Source organism: Populus alba, chromosome 18 (genome assembly GCF_005239225.2).
Source record: "Populus alba chromosome 18, ASM523922v2, whole genome shotgun sequence".
Classification (NCBI taxonomy): Eukaryota; Viridiplantae; Streptophyta; class Magnoliopsida; order Malpighiales; family Salicaceae; genus Populus; species Populus alba.
Window position 1 is genome coordinate 15,134,333 of NC_133301.1, and position 20,162 is coordinate 15,154,494.

The following is a 20,162-nucleotide window of genomic DNA, read 5'->3' on the forward strand; positions in this document are numbered from 1 at the left end:
CTGAATTTCTCAAGTGTGAGAAAAAAATGATTTGGGTATTTCTCAAGTCAAAGTTTATATAAATTATTTCATTCTCATCCAAAACTTATTAAAAAGTAAGAAAGGAAAGCCAAAGTAATAAAAATAAAAACAGGAAATATGACAAAATTTGAGAGAATTAATTCTTCTAGAAATCCTAAAATTCTATTCACTTAAATTCTCCTAAAATCGGGATGAAGAGGACATTGCCGTCCTGTGCCATCCTGCTTCTTTTTTTTCCACGAGATGGGTCTGTTGGATGGTGCTATCATGCATTTTTCTATAAGTTGGGCCCAAGAGAACATTTCCATCATGCATTTTTTCCTAAAAGATATTCAGATTAAAAGTATTATAAAAAAAACAAAGAAATTATATATATTAAAGATAAATGTTAAATGAATCAATTGAGTTATTATGAATTGTGTACTAAAATAAAATAAAAAAATTATTTTTAACATCAACAAATCATAACGATCAAAAAATAAAAATTATTTGAAACAAAAAAAATTATTTTAAAAAAAAAAACATGGTATCAAATTTTTTTCTCAAACAACCTTTTAGTTTGTAAAAACTTAAAAAAAAAAAGTTCATAAGAAAACTATATTAAAAAGCTGGTGTTTAGTAGGAAAACAACACGGCATGAAATCAATCAGGAAAGATTCATATTGAACTTTGTTAAAATTAAAATGGAAAATGTTGGGTGGTATAAGAATGATGAACATTTCTTCTACTTAATGTTGCTGAATAGTTAGTAATATAACCTCTTACGTGGTAAAAGCACAAATATTGAGATTACTGAGATATATTGTTTTCATTAAGATATGGAATTCTTTAAAACAACTAGCTGGTTGGGAGATTGGTACCTAAATGCCTCCTTGTTTCTTCCTTTTCAACAACTCAATGGTCTCTACTTGTGGGATAATCGCATAGCTGGTTAGGTTGAGAACAACGGTTTGCTCTCTTAAGTATTACAAAATATGTATATTAGTTTTATCTTTTTTAGAATTAATCAAATAAGGTGTTGTTTAATTAGTATCATTTTGAGAAAATAGAAAGCATATTTAGTAAAAAAGAGTTGTTTAATTCCTTACATTATTAATATAATCATTTTGGTTCATTGACGGTGAAATGCTAGCAGCTTTACCTGTAAATGCATATTCATAAGCCAGTGATGGAAGCAATGGACAAGTAGTAAATTATAATCTTTCTTTCAACCTCTTTACATGAATTCATCGTAACAATTACAGGCCTCTTTATCAATAGTAATTAAGTTAATCCAATAATATCTTTTTTTAATTCTTTACATGAAGTTTTAATTTATTTATTTTTTATTTGTTTATATAGGTGGTTATGAGTTACAGAAATTGAGCAATTTGGAGATCTTTGACTTGGGATTTAATAGCTTCGATAACAGTATTTTATCATTTGTAGAGGGGCTTCCATCTCTCAAATCACTATATTTTGATTATAATAAACTGGAGGGCTTAATAGATTTGAAATGTTAGTTTTTTTTATGTACTATTATTTTTATAAATATTAAATTTAATTAACACAATTATCTATTAAATTTAATTTCAAAAAACATAATTAATGAGCATTGTATTAATTTATTTTTTTATATATAAATATCAAGAAACTTTGAGCAGCGTGGATGACTTGCATCTAGGCAACAACAATATCAACAAATTAGTAGCCTCAAGAGGTAATTAGTAACACATTCACATTACCTACCTGGCAGGTAGCATCATGAAGATAATATCCATACAATATTAATTATATGTTTCTTTCCTAACTAACTTGCAGGTCCAAGCAACTTGAGGACTTTATGGCTAGGCAATATCACAACTTATAGAAGTAGCTTCCAGTTATTACAATCATTAGGAGCATTCCCAAACCTCACAACACTTTATCTGCCATCCAATGATTTTAGAGGAAGAATATTAGGTGACAGTAAGTCATATATTATATTATATATAGTGATGTTTATATATTTGGGATTAATTCAAAAATTCAATTTGCTACTTTTAAACAAACAGAGTTGCAAAATTTAAGCTCATTAGAAAGTTTGTATCTAGACCTATGTTCTCTAGATAAACACTCCCTTCAAAGCCTTGGAGCACTATCTTCTCTAAAAAATCTATCATTATATGCTCTTAGCAGCACTGTACCTTCTAGAGGCAAATTAACCATTTTTTTTTATCCCCGCTACAATTAGATGTGTCTATATAGAATTTATCTTTTATATTATAGCAACCCACTAAATAAGTCTTGGAGAGACAATTAAATCTCAAGTTTATAATTTAACTCAATTGAAATCTTTATTATTCTAAAAGTCTACCATCCATTTAATATTAACAATATTTCAATTCAATTTTGGTCTTTTCTTAGCACCATTGTAACGTAAACACAATAATAATATAAAAAAAACAATAATTTTTTTTAATGAAAAAATAACTTTTTATATTGAGAGTGCTATATTTAGGAGAAGAATAAATTAACAATGATGTTTTTTTTTTTTTTTTTGTCATACAAGTTAAAAATCCTTCTTTTAATTGGACTCTACAATTTCTACACTTCCCTTCCCATTTTTTTAGTTTTTTTTAGCCATAATCCATTAGTAAAGAATTATTGTATTTAATAACCTCTTAGGATACTTAACAAAGAAATCACGTGAGACTTTGTTTATATACACGTGGATTTTTTTTTATATATATGTGGACCAATCAAAATAATTTACACTGATAGATTGATATTATATGATATTATTATTTTCAAAACCATAAAAAAAAAAAAGACAGCTTGAGTGTTTTAAATATCTTGAAAATGATATATTACAAAATATGAATTATAAAATAAAGAATATTATTTTCTAAATTTACTATAACATATAAAAAGCAATCTAGAGAGAGAGAACGGTCCTAGTCTTATCAATCTATAGAAAGAGAAAGAATTAAGGAAGAATGTTAATAACACTCATTAATGTCGTGAAAAAAATTATTTTCTCTAAAGAATATCAATTTAATGTAGATAAAGAATATATAACCCATTTTCCTTAGCTGATAAAATATTTAATTGACCGGAATTAAGACCATCTTGAATTCTACCAAAGAAACATCTCGCCAATAAAGCATTTTCTTAAAAAATATATGGAATTAAGAATATCAGTTTTGATAGTTTCACTTATACTTTCCTTACATTTCAACAAAATATGGCTTTTTTCTATATAAAAAAAAAACAATTATGGAAAAAAATAATAGTGTGATATAGGTGGATTAAATTATAATATTTTAAACTTGAACTTTTATTTTATTTGTATAGCCTTTCTTTTTTAATATTAATCTGGAAAATTAAAAAAAAATAGGAACTAATTATGAGTCAATTAAATTTAAAAAAAAAACTCAAAAAACATAAGAAAAAAAGCATAAAAAATACACTACTCAACCAATAATTGACTAGAATCACGTGATGCCCACCACGGAACTAGCAACTTATTAGCAATTTGCTTACTAGAGCAAATTGACCAATAAGAGAGAATTAAATTTCAAATTTAGAAATCCACTCAATTGAGATACTTATTATTCATTCTATAAGCTGCTTCTTGCTATTTCTTTCATTTCCTTCATAATTTTAATTGTATCTATGTTAATATAATTTCTTAATTGTGGCAGGCTTTTTTCATCTCAGGAACTTGAAATACTTGGATTTAAGTTACAATACTATCAACAATAGCATTTTTCAAACCATCGGTAAGGTTGATGACTCTTACTCTCTCTTTCTCTATAGGTTGTATATTTTTCAATAGACACTCAGAGTTTTAATTTTCTCTATATTATAATACGATCAGGCCTATATGATTTAAATCATCTCCAAATGCTATATATAAAGGACAATGATCTTAGTGGCTTCTTGCCTCCGTGTCTCGCAAATTTGACTTCCCTTCAACGACTAGATCTCTCTTCCAATCACTTTAAGATCCCTATGTCATTGAGCCCATTATACAACCTTTCAAAACTCAAGTATTTTGATGGATCAGGTAATGAAATATTCACAGAAGAAGATGATCATAATCTGAGCCCAAAGTTCCAATTAGAGTCCCTCTATTTGAACAGTCGTGGACAAGGTGCGAGAGCATTTCCCAAGTTCCTTTACCACCAAGTGAACCTGCAATCTTTGGATCTTACAAACATCCAAATAAAGGGAGAGTTTCCAAATTGGTTGATTGAGAACAACACATACCTACAAGAACTTCGTTTAGAAAACTTATCTCTTTCGGGTCCATTCTTGTTGCCAAAGAATTCTCATGTGAATTTGTCATTCCTAAGTATATCCATGAATCACTTCCAAGGCCAAATCCCTTCAGAAATCGGAGCTCGTTTGCCAGGGTTAGAAGTTTTATTTATGTCTGACAATGGTTTCAATGGAAGCATTCCTTTCTCGTTGGGTAACATTAGCTCACTGCAAGTGTTAGACTTGTCCAACAACAGTTTGCAAGGGCAGATCCCTGGATGGATAGAGAATATGTCTTCTCTTGAGTTCTTGAACCTATCAGGGAACAATTTCTCTGGTCGTTTACCACCTATATTCGGCACTTCTTTAAATTTGAGATATGTTTTATTTGTCTAGAAATAAGTTGCAAGGGCCGATCGCAATGGCATTTTATGACTCCTTTGAGATATTCGCATTAGATCTTTCCCATAATAATTTAACTGGTACAGTTCCAGAATGGATTGGCAGGTTATCTAACTTGAGATTTTTACTCTTGAGTTATAACAATCTTGAAGGTGAAATCCCAATTCAATTACCCAAGTTAGACCACTTAACCTTGATTGATCTTTCTCACAATCACCTTTATGGTAACATCCTTTTTTGGATGATATCTATTCATCCTTTCCCTTACCAATACAATTCTTATGATAATGAATCCTCATCACACCAATCTTTTGAGTTTACAACGAAGAATGTATCCCTTTCTTATGGAGGAAGCATTGTCCAGCACTTAACAGGAATTGATTTCTCATGCAACAATTTCACAGGAGAGACTCCTCCTGAAATTGGAACCCTCACCAAGATCAAGGCATTGAACCTTTCACACAACAGTTTGACTGGACCAATTCCACCAACATTTTCAAACTTAAAGGAAATAGAGAGCTTGGATCTTTCCTACAACAAATTGAATGGAGAAATCCCACCTCGACTTACTGAACTATTTTCTCTAGAAGTTTTTAGTGTGGCTCACAATAATTTGTCTGGTAAGACTCCTGTGAGAGTTGCACAGTTTGCCACGTTTGATGAGAGGTGCTACAAGGACAACCCTTTTCTTTGTGGAGAACCGCTACCCAAAATATGTGGTGCGGCTATGCCACCATCACCAACGCCAACTTCAACGAACAATGAAGATAATGGTGGCTTCATGGATATGGAGGTTTTCTATGTGACCTTTTGGGTTGTATACATCATTGTGCTGCTAGTGATAGGTGCAGTTCTATACATAAATCCATATTGGCAATGAGCTTGGTTTCACTTTATTGAGGTGAGCATCAACAATAGCTATTATTTTCTTCTGGACAATCTTTCCATTTTATACAAGTTTGGGTTTTCATAGCCTTGATGGTACCAAGATTTCGTGCATTCGTTGTGCATTCTAGTTTTAAGATTTAAACCAGTTTAAATGCATGCTCATGTTGTATTAATTTATACAGTTCCATTCAGTTTCGAGGGTTTTTATACAGCGGGGGCTTTTCAATTCCATGAGTTTTTACCTTCCTTGTATATTACATTTTTACGGATGATTTGCTTGTGAGCTGATTGTATATAAGCTTGTGAGCACTTAGATAATTTGCTTGATCTACAACTTCAGTAACTGAGAGTATTGAGCTGTCTTAGATCGAGTTTCCCAGCTAATATCAAAGGGTAATGTCGAGAACAAATCCCTTCAGGGCCGACCCTTGCCCATATGGCACTCCCCGGCCACTTGAAATGGATGGCCACCGGTACTGAGCAAATTAATGAATCAAAGCAGTCTCGAGATTCCACATAACAATTCATCTCCACTTCTGAATACTCTAATCTCAAACGTCCAGCATATGCTGCAATGCTTGATTAAAGTCATTTGATTACGCTTAGACTAGGTATCGGATGTTCCGGTGAAAGAATACATGAAAATAAAGTTAAGCCTCTTGTTAGAATCTTTAATTACCTCCACTTCCACTTGCTTAAAACACTGACAAATCAAAATGCATTTCTTCTCTTACACTTCCACTAGCATGTCCTTTAGCTTTATCATATTTCCAGCTGTAATTGCAACAACAAGGAGAAAGTTAAGAAAGCAAAGAAGGGAGCATTGAAAACTAAACTAGCTTGTTTGTTTCATGAAAACCACTCTCCTGGAAACAACTTTTCTATGTTTGATAAACTACGAGAAACCACTTCAAACATGGAAAACACAACCCTTTTTCCAAAAGGAAAGTGTTTTCCTCTTTTTAGCACCGGAAAACACTATCCTCTTCTTTAACAAAGAATGAACCCCACACCCTAAAGGATGAATCACCATAGAATACTACATTTGTACAGTTGCAAGATAGAGATCCTTGCTCAAGCTCTTAAGAACACAACTTACCATTCAAAATTTTGGCTGTAGTCATCAACCAGAAGATATAATCCCTCCCAATGCATTGTCAATCGCTGAAAGAGGCCACCAAGTTTTCAACTTTTCTACCTCTATAGGCAGCCGATATTTGGAATGTAACCTTCTCTCTTCATCTCCTCATTCAGCAATTGGTATATGTTCTCCGAGTGATGATGTAAGCTGCCACCAGCATGAAATTCATGAGCACGAGCTCCAACGTCAATCCAACTACAGCCAGGGGTTTTTGAGACACCACACTGTCTCATCTTTGCAGAATTATCCCACCTTCTCATATTTTCATATATCTTAGATAAGATAATTGCATCTCTGGAAACAATTGAATGACCCTTTCACCAACATCTGCATTTCTACGCCTCTGACAGGCACCAAGCAATGACCCCAACACAATTTCATCTCGTTTTCCAGGCATCTTCTTGATCAAGTCCCAAGCTTCGCTCAGAAGTCCTGCACGCACACAAAGATCAACCATGCAAGAATATGCTTGACTTTTGGGACCAATCCAAATGACAATTTCATTGATTCAAACAATTGGCGGCCCTCATCAACCAATCCGACATGCACACATGCAGAAAGGACTCCTATGAAAGTGATGTCATTAGGCTGAACAGTGCCATTATCCTTTGACATGCGTCTGAATAATGATAATACTTCCAGGGCCTGCCCATGGAAAGCAAGAGCAGAAATCATGGCATTCCATGAGACCTCATTTTTATGAGGCATACTCTCAAAAACCCCGAGTGCATCATCCAAGCTCCCACATTTTGCATACATATCAATTAATTCACTCGCAACATAGACATCGTGCTGTAAACCTCTTTCTGATGCATGTGTCTCAACCCATTTCCCCAAATCAAGGGCCCCTATTGTGGAACATGCAGACAATACTTCAATCATTGTGACTTTATTTGGATTAGGACCTGCCTCTCTCATTCCATTGAATAGTACAATTGCTTCATTGGAAGCTCCATTCTGTGCACACATATGAAGTGATAGTTGAAAAAAAAAATCATATTAACTTGAAACGCATTTACAAATTTCATATATTTCGATTTGCATTGTTTTATCAGAGATAAAAGCTTTTCAGTTAGGGTTTGATGATGTTCTTTTTGGGTTTGGAAGTTTAGGTTGGAAAGAGGGAGGTGGTAGGGGGTAGAAAAGAGGTAGGTCTTGTCCTGTACTGTCTTCGGACACAAAAGGCATTGCATAGATAGTTACCATCCTCGTTTTGATTAAAAAAAAGGTTTTTTCTTGCAACACCAATTTGATTTCTTGCATGTTTTCATGCAGTCACCAATCAACATTTGACAGGTTATATGCCCAGGAGAAGAAACTCTACCAAGAAGTCAGGGTACATCTCAAATCTTCTGCATAACTTTTTGAATGATGCATTCTGAGCGTCCCTAGTTTTCAAGGCCATGATTATAGCATAGAATTTCAATGTATTTATTTGTGCTGCTGGAATGGGTTTTATCTATGCACAGCAGCTAAGAGGCGATCCATACAGGTCCCAATCCGTTCAAAGAGATTTGGAGCAGGGTTGTCAGTTGAATGAGGCAGAAGTAAGGAAATGGTGGGGGTTGATGAAGTAGAAGATGTAATGACTACAGAGAAAATGGCTGAAATCCCCATGAAGGTACTTTGTGCAGGAATGTCAGTTGCAAACAGCTCGCTTACTGAATTTGCTATTGGTTCTGCAGAGGGATATGCAGAATATGTGAAGTAATGGGAGAATGCCATTGCCAAGTGCTCCAGAGTTCTAGCAGGCCTAGAACATAATTTAGGATATCCCGGTGGCTAACATTGCTAGCATCAGTGATGTAATTACATGTTATAACCTAAATGATCAGGGTAGCGTAGAGCAATTGCTGCTCCTGCTAACATATTTCTTTGTGATCTATTAGTTGGCAAGCTAATCAAAGATGAACAGCATGTATGCTTAGAAATATCTGGGATTGGGAACTGCCTGAATCTATCCAAAGCTCCATATGCAATTTTCGCTCTCTTGTAGATCTATCCATAAATTAAAATAAAAAAATTGCAAGGCCATGGTCAAGGAAAATTAACAGAAAATGAAGCAATATATAAACGGGTAAAATCATTCCACAGGTGTATGCTTTCTAACACTAGTGTATGTGCGCAGATTTGATATCATTAAGTTGCAAAAAAAATATCATAAACGGTAGAAGTGTAACCTCTGCTTCCCTTCGTTCAGCATTTTCTTTAGTTATCCCAAGTCGCTGCTTAACAACGTGCACTTGTTTCATTAATAGAGCCTTTCCTATCAACCAAGGGAGGCCAGAGTGATAAATTGTTCGGGCAGAGGTTCCATCAGACCCCACCAAGAGTTCATACATGATTGCATCTGCAAGCCAGGTGCTAACCATCGCTTTCATTGATATCCATTCTGGGAGCGAGCTGAAGTCAGTGTCCAAATCAACAATGCCATCTTCCTTTAAACTTTTGATTACCCCACCATTCTCGTCATTGTAGGCCACATAAGTGCCTGATTCAATATATGGAATTTGATCTCCAACAGAAAGTCAGATAAGTGTTTTGAAGACAATTTTGATATTTGCATTATATATTTGAGAAAACAAACATATATGACAACATGAACAAAGCATGCACACATTAAAAACCAGCTGCCATTTCTTGTCAATCAAAAAACCAATATCCATCAAAAACAGCCCTGGTCATGCAGATCCAATCTTGAATGCTAATTACTAACTCCTTCCCTATTATGTATGACCATGGCCTTCTTTAAGACAATATGTTAGCCTCATTTATTCCGAATACTCGCCATACACCGAGTCCCAAAACACACTAAAATTCCCACTGAACAACAAAATACCAACTTTCAGATATCCAAAAGAACTCAGTTAAACTGAAAATGATCACAGCCCATCTTAACATGATCAAATTCACATTCATTCTGTGAAAACAACTCTGCTAAAGAAATGAGTTATGTTTTCTTAGTGATTCAGGCCTATCAACACATAAAAGAAGAAAACTTCAACAAAATGGAAACAAAGAAAACAAACACAAGGTAAACTAGCAGGAACAAAAAAAAACAAGCAGAAAACCAGAACAACAACTTACAAACATGAATAACATTAAATGAAAATAAGAGCCAAAAAAGAATACCTGAATCAGGGAAAGTGTTGTTGAAAACCAAATAGAATGGAAAGTTAGAAAATTTGAGGTAGATGAAAAGAGGCAAGCAGATTGGACAACCAGTTAGGAGACCAAAACTGGGTGTTTCCTTGCAACATGAGTATACTCTGCTCTTTCTTGAGATTCTTGCATCTCTCTTTATCTTTAGTGTTTTTGCTGATAATTCTCTTTTGGCTTCAAAGCTTGAGAGAGTGGAGGGTTCTTGGTTTTCTTTGATTCTTGATGGGTAAAGGGTTTTTCAGGCACCGTACAATCAGAGAGAAAACGCAGAGGAGGGGTTTAGGTCGTTAGATCCATGCCTAGCGTGGGTTAGGCCATCTTGGTTATTTTTCTTGTAAGAATAGGTTTGCTTGTTGGAACTCACTCAATTTGGGTTTTATCTTTGGGTTTTCGAGCCTTGTTCTATGCTTTGATATCAAATTCTTCTCTTCAATCCAATCATCGTGCCATTTCTCAAAGAACAGATATTCTAGAGGTCATGACACGAATAACATTTGGAAGAGTTTTTAGCATTGTTTTAAAATCTGGATTGCTTGGAGAATACATCCAGGTGTGAATTGATCCGGTTTGAAGAGACATGGGGTGGCATGAATGATTCCTATTATGTGTTCCTAAAACACTTGATACACACACACACACACATCATATTATTTTAATATGGATCTTTGGAGACAAATGAGAGGCAACCTTTTGTTACCTAATATTTAAGGCCTTGTTTGTTTCCCGGAAAGTAGTTTCCGGGAAACCATTTTTCCAAACTTTCCTGTGTTTGTTTGTCATTAGAAAAAGTTGGCGTCAACGGAAAACAATTTCCGGTCAGCGGAAAACACTTTCTAGTCAACGGAAAATACTTTCCGGTCAACGGAAAACACTTTCCAGTCAATTTTAGTCAAAAAAAAAAATTTGACTTGGCTTTCAGGAAAGTATTTTCCTTTTAGCTGTGTTTGTTTTCCGGAAAGTGGTTTCCGGGAAATCACTTTCCAAACTTTCTTGTGTTTGTTTGCCATTAGGAAAGTTGGTTAATGGAAAACACTTTCCAGTAAAAGGAAAATTTGGCTTGGTTTTCTGGAAAGTGTTTTCCTGAAAAATTTGAGGGGAAAACACTTTCCGGAAGTTGTGAAAAATTTAGAAATGTCATTATTTGCTGATTATATCAAATTTGATCCTCAAACTTTTGATTGCCATATATATTTTGTTTTGAATATTTATTTTTCAATTTCATCTCTTAAAATTTTATTTTTATATTAACTTTGGTCCTTATTTTTATAATTGCTATTTGCTTTTTCCTTATCAATTTTTTTATTGAAATTTTTTATTTATCAAATTTGATCCTCATTCTTTTGATTGTTACTTATTTTATTTGAAATAATTTATGAAATGTTGATTATTATTATTTTAATTTCTTTATTTTTCATTTTTTTTAATTTTTTAGAATTGATCCCTATTATTTTAATTATTATTTGTTTTTATTTGAGATAATTTATGAAATTATATTTTTTTTTTCAATTTCATTCTCATTTAACTTTTTAATTTGTAAGATTTGTTCCTCATTATTTTAATAAACTTGAGAAAAATAAAATATTAGTAAGTTATTTTCCAGCTCATTTTCCATGACATAACCAAACACTTGAAAAGTGTTTTCCAGTTTATTTTCCATAACACTACCAAACATCGGAAAATACTTTCCCGGAATTCACTTTCCAGGAATTCACTTTCCCCGGAATTCACTTTCCAAAAGGAATTCACTTTCCTGCAAACAAACGGAGCCTTAATGCAGTGCTAAGATCAAGTCATCTCATGATCAAAAGAAAAATCGAGTCATCTTGCTTTAATTAATAATAATAATAATAATAAAAACACTAAAAAAGGAGGGTTTTTTTTGGTGTTCTTAATTATTATTTTTTCATTTTAACTTTATTTTTTAATATTAGATTTATTAGGGATTTTATGAAGTTATTCTACACTAATAAATCGGATTGTGGTAATCATAAACTAATTCAATTGACTTAATTTTTTTTTAATTTTTTTTTAATATTAAGTTAATAAAAAAATTATAATTCATAATCTATTTCCATTTGTCTTTTTATAAAATTATTTTTATTTAATAATTTGAGTCACAAGTTGAGTAAATTAACCCTAATTGACTTATGTTATTTTTTTATTTTTTTATTGATTTTTTAAAAAAAATTATTTTTATTTTAAAATATAAAATTGATAGACTCAAACTAACTAGAATTACTTTTTTAACTCATAATTCCAGTATTTATTTTAAAAAGGGAAACAATCTAAAAAAAATAAAAATCCAACAGCTTGTTTCCTTTAGTCCGATCAAAGTCCAAGAAAAAACCCATCTTTTAGGGCTAGAAACGGTATTGCACTCGCCCAAAACCCTAGCCGCCACTATATCTATATAAACCGTCTATTTTCGTGAAACCCTCTGATCTCCCTCTCTTTCCATCAGGCAGCAAGCAGCAACAGAGAAGCAAAGATGCCGCCGAAGTTTGACCCATCTCAGGTGGTCGACGTTTACGTGAGGGTAACCGGCGGCGAAGTTGGTGCAGCCAGTTCCCTCGCTCCCAAAATCGGACCCCTCGGACTTTCTCCCAAGAAAATAGGAGAAGACATCGCCAAAGAAACCGCCAAGGACTGGAAGGGCCTCCGTGTCACCGTCAAGCTCACCGTCCAGAACCGTCAGGCCAAGGTAACCGTTGTGCCCTCAGCCGCGGCTTTGGTTATCAAAGCTTTGAAGGAGCCAGAGAGAGACAGGAAGAAGACAAAGAACATAAAGCATAATGGGAACATCTCTCTTGATGATGTTATTGAGATTGCTAAGGTTATGAGTGTGAGATCGATGGCGAAGGATCTGAGTGGGACAGTGAAGGAAATTTTGGGGACTTGTGTTTCTGTTGGGTGTACTGTTGATGGGAAAGATCCAAAAGATTTGCAGCAGGAGATTACTGATGGTGATGTTGAGATTTCTGAATGATTGAGAAATTGTTGCTCTTTTTTGGTTTTTTTTAAAGTTTCCGAAAGATCTCATTTTATGTTTTTCGTCTAATTTTGTGGTATCTGGATGCTTAAGGATGTTTTCTACGGTGATTTACTACTTTATTATCGAGGGTATTTTTGCTAGTTGTGTTTACTGTTTTGTTTGGTCATTCTGTTTTTTTTTTTTTTTGTGTTTCTGTATTTTTTTAGTTTATTGAATTTGGTTATCTGATTTGTTTGTGCTGGGTGTATGATTCTACTTGAAGAGTTATGGCCTAGGTAAAGATGGAAGCTTAGTGATGGAGAATTTATTTAATTTATGTCTTGGGATAAAAATTATTCATATTTTAGGCACTTCTTTGATCTCTTTTGATGAGTTTTGTTCGAGTTATAGGACGAGGACGGATGGATGAAAAGTAGAATTTTACGCTTCATTTGTTTTTTTATTTGATAGATAGAACTTGTATTATCCTATCTACATGAGCTTTTCAGATAGGTTTCTATCCTTCATTTTCCAATCTTCCGGTGGTAAATGTGTATGTTTGTAGATGCAGCTTAGCGATAGACAAGAATAAGTTATAATGAATGCAAGAGTTTGCTTGGAATTGTTTAGCTGTTTTGGTTCATAGGGAAAATATTTCTGGAGGAATAGAGAACTTGTGCGATTGACTGACTTTTTCACCAATTTGTGAAAGCTATTTCTCTCTGGAGTTTGAATTTTCTGTTGCATCCAGTTTTAGTTTTAACTTAGAGCTTATGTCTCAACTGTTTTTAGATTCTTTGCCCCATAGCTTTATGTCTAGTTTGATCATGATACTAGAGTTTCGCTTCTTCCAAATCCATGTGACATTGTCTGTTCCATCATCCTCTGTGCCTCGTCTATCTCATGCAGTCATGCTATCCTCTTACGGAATAGTATTTATCAAGCTGTAGAAATGGGGGTTAATTTGCGCAATTGATTGCAATACATTCTATGTAATTGGGAGTATGATCCCCCCGATTGATTTTTCTTTTATTACCTGAAATTATGTATCTGCCTTGTAGATGCAACCCAACATATTCACTAACTTGTGTTTAAATAGCTATTGATGCGTAAATAATGCCTCTGCCAATTGGACATGTTTTTTTCAAGGAAATTCGCTTGTGCTATGGTCAGTTCTTGTCGATGAATGCAATGATACAAGAGGCAGTTTAGTGGTGAACTTGACTGAGGTAATATAGATCAAGAAAGAGGTGATGCCTATCTGAATAAATTTCCCATGTATATGCTGCAAATTCATTACTTGAGTAATAATAAAGAAACAACTGTTAGTCAGGTTTAGTCTATTTGCTGCTTGGGAAAGCCAGTTCTCGGTAGTGATTATCCAGCTTCGCTTTTGTTTAGGGAAAGTCATTTCTCTCCTGTGTGTATTTTCGCTGTTTTATCCAGTTTGCTTCTACCCTTACAGTTTATATATATCATCATTTTTGTTTGGATGCTTTACCATGTACCTTTTCTGCTCGGTTTGCTGCCCCCATTTCATAGTATTTGCCTGATAGATTTGATTATTCCTTGAATAGATGAAGTTATTTTCCTGTGTCGTCAGTTGACTCAGTTCTTGTTGATGCTCCGAATCTCAATTTTCATACTGTGAAGTTATATCATCATTGTAGTTTGGTTCAAGGGAAGAGATTTATGCTGGATTTGTGGTGGATTCGTTTAGATTCAACAGATTTATGTTCAATGTAGGGGTGTTCACGGTTCGGTTCGGTTTAGACTAAAAAAACCAACCGAACCGAATTTTACTATTTTGGAGAAATATTAACCGAACCGGACCGGAAACCGGTTCAAACCGAGTCAGTCCGTTTCGGTTATATCCGGTTTTTTTTGGAAAAAACCGAGAAACCGGGAAATAAATTTGGATAAAAACAAACTTTATTGCTTCAGCAAAAGTGGAAATGTCAAGGTTCAGACAAGACAGAGCTCCAATCAACTGCACTTCTGCAATTTTTATAAGTGAAGCATTACATTACTGATCAAAGTGGTGTTCTTCAAAGCTTTAGATTTTGAAACTTCACTTCTATCTCCAAATTAAAACTACAACAATCACTTTGTGTTCATATAATCTGGAGCTATCAAAGAATTAGATCATGATTCGGACAAATGTTACTAGTGAAGTACAAGTGATGCCTCTTAATTTCTAAGGCTAGCAAGTGCATGGTTCATAGAAGATGGTTAGACCACATTGAAGAAGATTGAAACTAAACCCATATTTGAAGACTCCAACAAAATGCAAGGGAGCAGGACTAACGCACACCAATGGAGGAGCCTTGTTGTTCTGTTGTAAGCCTGCAAGTGAAGAGAGAAGCCTGAGGTTTTCTTCGGGAGATGCAGAAGGGAGAAGAGGATGAAAATTGAAGGTGAAGGAAGGGCATCTATGAAGAGACCGATGCGGAAGGGAGAAGACGATAAATCATCTTTGGTTCTTTGCTTTTTGGTGTGGGCGGCGACTTTTAAGTTCAGAATTAAATTAGGGTTAGGCATACTAAGTTACTGTGGTATTTATACTACCGGTTCGGTTCACCGGTTTAAGTGGTCAAACCGGAACCAAACCGAACCGGGCAGATTTTATGGTTTTAAAATCGGTTTAATCGGTTTTTCTATCTCGGTTTCGGTTTTCTCGGTTAATTTTTTCATCGGTTTTTTTGGTTAATCGGTTTTTTTGAACACTCCTAGTTCAATGTATGGAGTAACGGTCAGCTGCTTGATTCCCTTCCATTTCCTGCTCCCAACTAATGTTATTCAGGAAATCTTTTGAAGAATCGCTTAGCTTTTAACTGAGCCACCAACTTTCTGGCATCTTCCCGACCAACCACCAAATCCCGCAGCGTCACCATGATTCTACATAGCTTTGAACTGACTAAGCTCATGTGTTGGGATTAAGTGGACTTCGAGCTTCTGACGTCCATCACATGGTAATCTATCGCGCCTCTTGGCCCATGGATAAAAAATCACCCTTCCTTTTATTCCTCTTCTTTCATTTTGATCTTCTAGCCTTGAAGATAGAGATCGAGGAGGTGGCCTCTTATTTAGCCCATTTGATTATTATCAGAATGGAGCAAATCGCAAGATGTTAGCCATGGTGGCTAAGGTTTCTTTAGCTCTATAAGTAAGCCTATGTGAAGATGCCACGCTGCAACAAGTTTATTGTAGTTTGGAAGGGCCCCATCACTCTAGAATATAACGACTTATTTCATTGAGTATATGCAATTCTAAAGTAATGAGGGAACCATCTCAAAGTTTTCTCCATCTTCTAGCTTCTATTTTGCTTTAGCACCGAAGGATTTACAGCATCAAATTAGTTCATGTATTGTCGTTTTCTAACACGAACTTGAACATGTTATAGGTATTAGGAAAGAGGTTGTATACATTGTTATAGAACTTGGAACACGGGTCAATCAGGGACATAATTGAACTAGAGCCTACACCTGTCTAGTTTAGATATATATATAAGGATTAATTAGGCTTGATTCGATCAAAAATCATCCGGGTTGACTCAGAATTTGATAAAAAAAATTATTGATTTCTTTTTTTTTTAAAAAAAACACATTAACTGAATTAATTTACAAAATGAGAAATCAATTCAGATTAATCAAGTTTTAAAAGTTACGGTTTTAAAACATATTGTAATCACTCTAGAAACTCATGAAAAATTATTATTTCTCCTACCTCCTCGATCCTCTCCCCTCAATCTACTTTCAAGGACCATTTTAACATAGTACAGTTTAGGGACGGACCATTTCAAACAAATCATGGAACAAAATGAATACATATTTGTTAGAAACCAAACACGGTAAACTCATGTTTTCAAAGAATTTTTTGGTAATCAAATAAGGCTTGGTCCAAGAAAAAAACCCACCTTTTTGGGCTAAAAATGACATTTTACTCTCTTAAAACCCTAGCGGCCAATATATCTTTATCATCCGTCTATTTCGTGAAACCCTTGCCTCCCTTCTCATTCCCTCGGTCAGCAAGCAGCAGCAAAAATGCCGCCGAAGTTTGACCCATCTCAGGTTGTCGACGTTTACGTGAGGGTAACCGGAGGCGAAGTTGGTGCAGCCAGTTCCCTCGCTCCCAAAATCGGACCTCTCGGACTTTCTCCCAAGAAAATCGGAGAAGACATCGCCAAAGAAACCGCCAAGGACTGGAAGGGCCTCCGTGTCACCGTCAAGCTCACCGTCCAGAACCGTCAGGCCAAGGTCACCGTCGTTCCCTCAGCCGCCGCTTTGGTCATCAAGGCGTTGAAGGAGCCAGAGAGAGACAGGAAGAAGACAAAGAACATAAAGCATAATGGGAACATCTCTCTTGATGATGTTATTGAGATTGCTAAGGTTATGAGTGTGAGATCGATGGCGAAGGATCTGAGTGGGACAGTGAAGGAAATTTTGGGGACTTGTGTTTCTGTTGGGTGTACTGTTGATGGGAAAGATCCAAAAGATTTGCAGCAGGAGATTACTGATGGTGATGTTGAGATTTCTGAATGATTGAGAAATTGTTGCTCTTTTTTTTGGGTTTTTTTTTTAAGTTTCTGAAGGATCCGTTTTATGTTTTTGTTGTTATGGTATCTGGATGCTTAAGGATCTTTTTAAAGGTGAGGGTGCTTATACTACATTTTTTTTATTTAGGGGTATTTTTGCTTGTTGTCTGTCTTGCCTGTTCATTTGATGTTTTTTTGTGTTTGTTTTGGTTTTTGTTGGATTCGATTATGTGATTTGTTTGTGACTGATGTATGATTCTGCATGAGAAATTGTGTTTGTGCATAGGTAAAGATGGAAGTTTAGTAGTGATGGAGAATTTTATTTTAAATTCATGTGTCTTGGGTAAAAAAATTATTCTCTTTTTAGGCACTTCTTTCATCTCTTTTTTGATGAGTTTTGTTTGAGGTTATAGGGGATGTTGGATGGATGAAAGTAGGATATTTCATGTCATTTTGTTCTTTTTGTGCCGAGTAGAAATATAGAGCAAAACCCTAAGATTCCAACTTGTATTATGCCATCTACATGAGTTTTGCAGATTGGTTTCTATCCTTCGTTTCACCCCAATGTTTCCATCTGAAAAAAAGAGTATGTTTGTGGATGGGGCTTAGCGATAGACAAGAATAAGTTATAATAAATGCATGAGTTTGCTTGGAATTTTTTAGCTGTTTTGCTTCACATGGAAAAGATTTCTGGAAGAATCGAAAACTTGTGGCTGACTGACTTTTTCACTAATTTGTGAAGGTTCTCTCTGGAGTGTGAATTTTCTGTTGTATCCAGCTTTAGTTTTAGCATATAGTTTATGTCTGCAACATGTTTTAGATGCTTTGCCATGTAGCTTTACATATATTTTGATCATAATACTAATTGAGTTTCATTTCTTCCACATACATTTGAGCTTGTCTGTTCCATCATTTTTTGTGGTCGGTGCTTGTCTTATGCAGTCACGGCAATCCTTGTTTGAAATAGCTATATATATATCAAGCTCTCGGTAGAAATGGGGAGTTAACCTCTCTTTGTGCAATTAGATTGCACCGATACATTCTATGTAATTTGTGAGCTTAGTGTGATCTCACTGATAGTTTTACTTTGATTACATTAAACAATGTTTCTCTGGATGTGCCTGCGGTTCTTGTTGATGAATGCAATGATACAAGAGGTAGTTTACCAGCTAATTCAACTGATGTAAAATAGATCAAGAAAGAGGTGATGCCTAACTGATTAAATTTCCTATATAGATGCTGAGATTTCATTACTTGAGTAATAATGAAGAAACAACTGTTCTCGGTAGTGATTATCCAGCTTCGCTTTTGTTAGGAGGCGGCAGAATGGCCAGTTCTCTGCTGTGTGGGTTTTCGCTGTTTTATCCAGTTTGCTTTACCTTTATAGTTTACAATATAATCATCATCTTTTGTTTGGATGCTTTACCATGCTACCTTTTCTGCTCGGTTTACTATCCCCATTGCAGTTAGTATTTGCCTGATAGAGATTTGATTATTCCTTGTATAGATAAATTATTTTCCTGTGTTGTCAGTTTTGACTCATATCTTGTTGAATGTTGATGCTCTGAATTTCTCCTTCTCAATTTTCGTACTGCAGTCACTCTTAATAGACTGTTTTCGGGGGAGTTGTATTGTTTGGTTCGAGGGAAGAGATTTGTGCTGGAATTTGTGATAGTGGAATTCTTTTAGATTCAACAGATTTATGCTTCAATGTGTAGAGTAACGGTCAGCTGCTTGATTCCCTTCCATTTCCTGCTCCCGACTAATGTTATTCAGGAAAAATTTTTTGAAGAATCGCCTTAACTTTTTACTGGTGATTGAGCCACCAACTTTTTCTGGCATCTTGCCTACCGAAATCACACCAAAAGCCAATTAGCATCCCCATGATTCTGCAATAGCTTTTGATACTGGACTAAGCCCGCATGTGTTGGGATTAAGTGGACTTTTCGGAAGGTTTCTGACGTCCATGCACAACGGTAACTAATCGCTCTTGGCCCGTGGATAAAAACAATAAACCCCGTGACTTTTTTATATCCTTTTCTTAAACATTTTGAAATGGGCTAGAGCCATTCATTTCCATCTGCCATGAGATTAATCTTCGAGCCCTTGAAAGATAGAGATCGAGAGGGTGACCTCTTATTAATCAAGGTTCTTCGTGTTTGCGTTCATAACTGCGCGTGCCTAGCATTTCCTCCCTGTATTTTTTCGGAAAAAGATGCATCGTGAGAGACAGAAATTTTTAGTTTCTGCATGCTGGAAAAAAGGTTAAATCAACTAAGCTAATGGCCCACCTAAACCCAACAATATTGAGTTGTTGAAGTCACATCTACCAGTAATTTGACGAACAAGTCAACAGAAAAGCATGTATTGAGAGGACCCAGGAGCTCTGGTCCTGACGAAAAAGTTTTGAATCCTCTAAGTTTTTCCAAAAGATGCGATGGTGTTTTATTGAAACGCAAATCATGAACATCTAGCCATGATGGCATGTCTTTGTTTTCCTCTGAGAATCTGGATTTCGGCTAACAAAAGCCATGCATGTCTTGTTAGCAGAAGTTGATCTGCTTAACAACCACACCAGGCATCGGCCCACAAAGAGCATTATGTTATATTTATTGTTTTGACAGAATTCAACTTCTTACCTCATATGCCTTCAAATTCGACTTCAGTAGGTCTTCAAGTACTCTAGTTTCCGATGTGAATTCGGGGGTCCTGACCGATTTTCGATAAGTTTCCAATTAGAATTTTCAGTTTTTCGAGAAGCAAGTGAGGACAACTGAGGCAAAACCCAGTAACACCAAACGCGTCACACAATAAAAACC

At 35.1% G+C, this 20,162-nt stretch overlaps 2 protein-coding genes and 1 long non-coding RNA gene across 3 annotated transcripts; 2 read left to right on the plus strand and 1 right to left on the minus strand.

Annotated features, from left to right (window-relative positions):
- Window positions 1-5,744: 5,744 nt before the first annotated feature.
- On the minus strand, window positions 5,745-10,428 carry LOC118040404 (uncharacterized). Its single transcript, XR_012168677.1, has 4 exons — window positions 9,809-10,428; window positions 8,857-9,167; window positions 6,635-7,108; window positions 5,745-6,309 (listed from the first exon to the last, which is right to left on the minus strand). It is a non-coding gene; the product is annotated as an uncharacterized lncRNA (long non-coding RNA).
- Window positions 10,429-12,261: 1,833 nt separating this feature from the next.
- LOC118040401 (large ribosomal subunit protein uL11) lies at window positions 12,262-12,980 on the plus strand. Its single transcript, XM_035047331.2, has one exon. It carries the CDS (start codon window positions 12,327-12,329, stop codon window positions 12,822-12,824), a length of 498 nt encoding a protein of 165 aa, XP_034903222.1. The 5' UTR covers window positions 12,262-12,326; the 3' UTR covers window positions 12,825-12,980.
- A 3,805-nt stretch (window positions 12,981-16,785) lies between these two features.
- Window positions 16,786-17,461, plus strand: LOC118040400 (large ribosomal subunit protein uL11). Its single transcript, XM_035047330.2, has one exon. The coding sequence runs from the start codon at window positions 16,853-16,855 to the stop codon at window positions 17,348-17,350; it is 498 nt and encodes a 165-aa protein (XP_034903221.1). The 5' UTR covers window positions 16,786-16,852; the 3' UTR covers window positions 17,351-17,461.
- The last annotated feature ends 2,701 nt before the right edge of the window (window positions 17,462-20,162 follow it).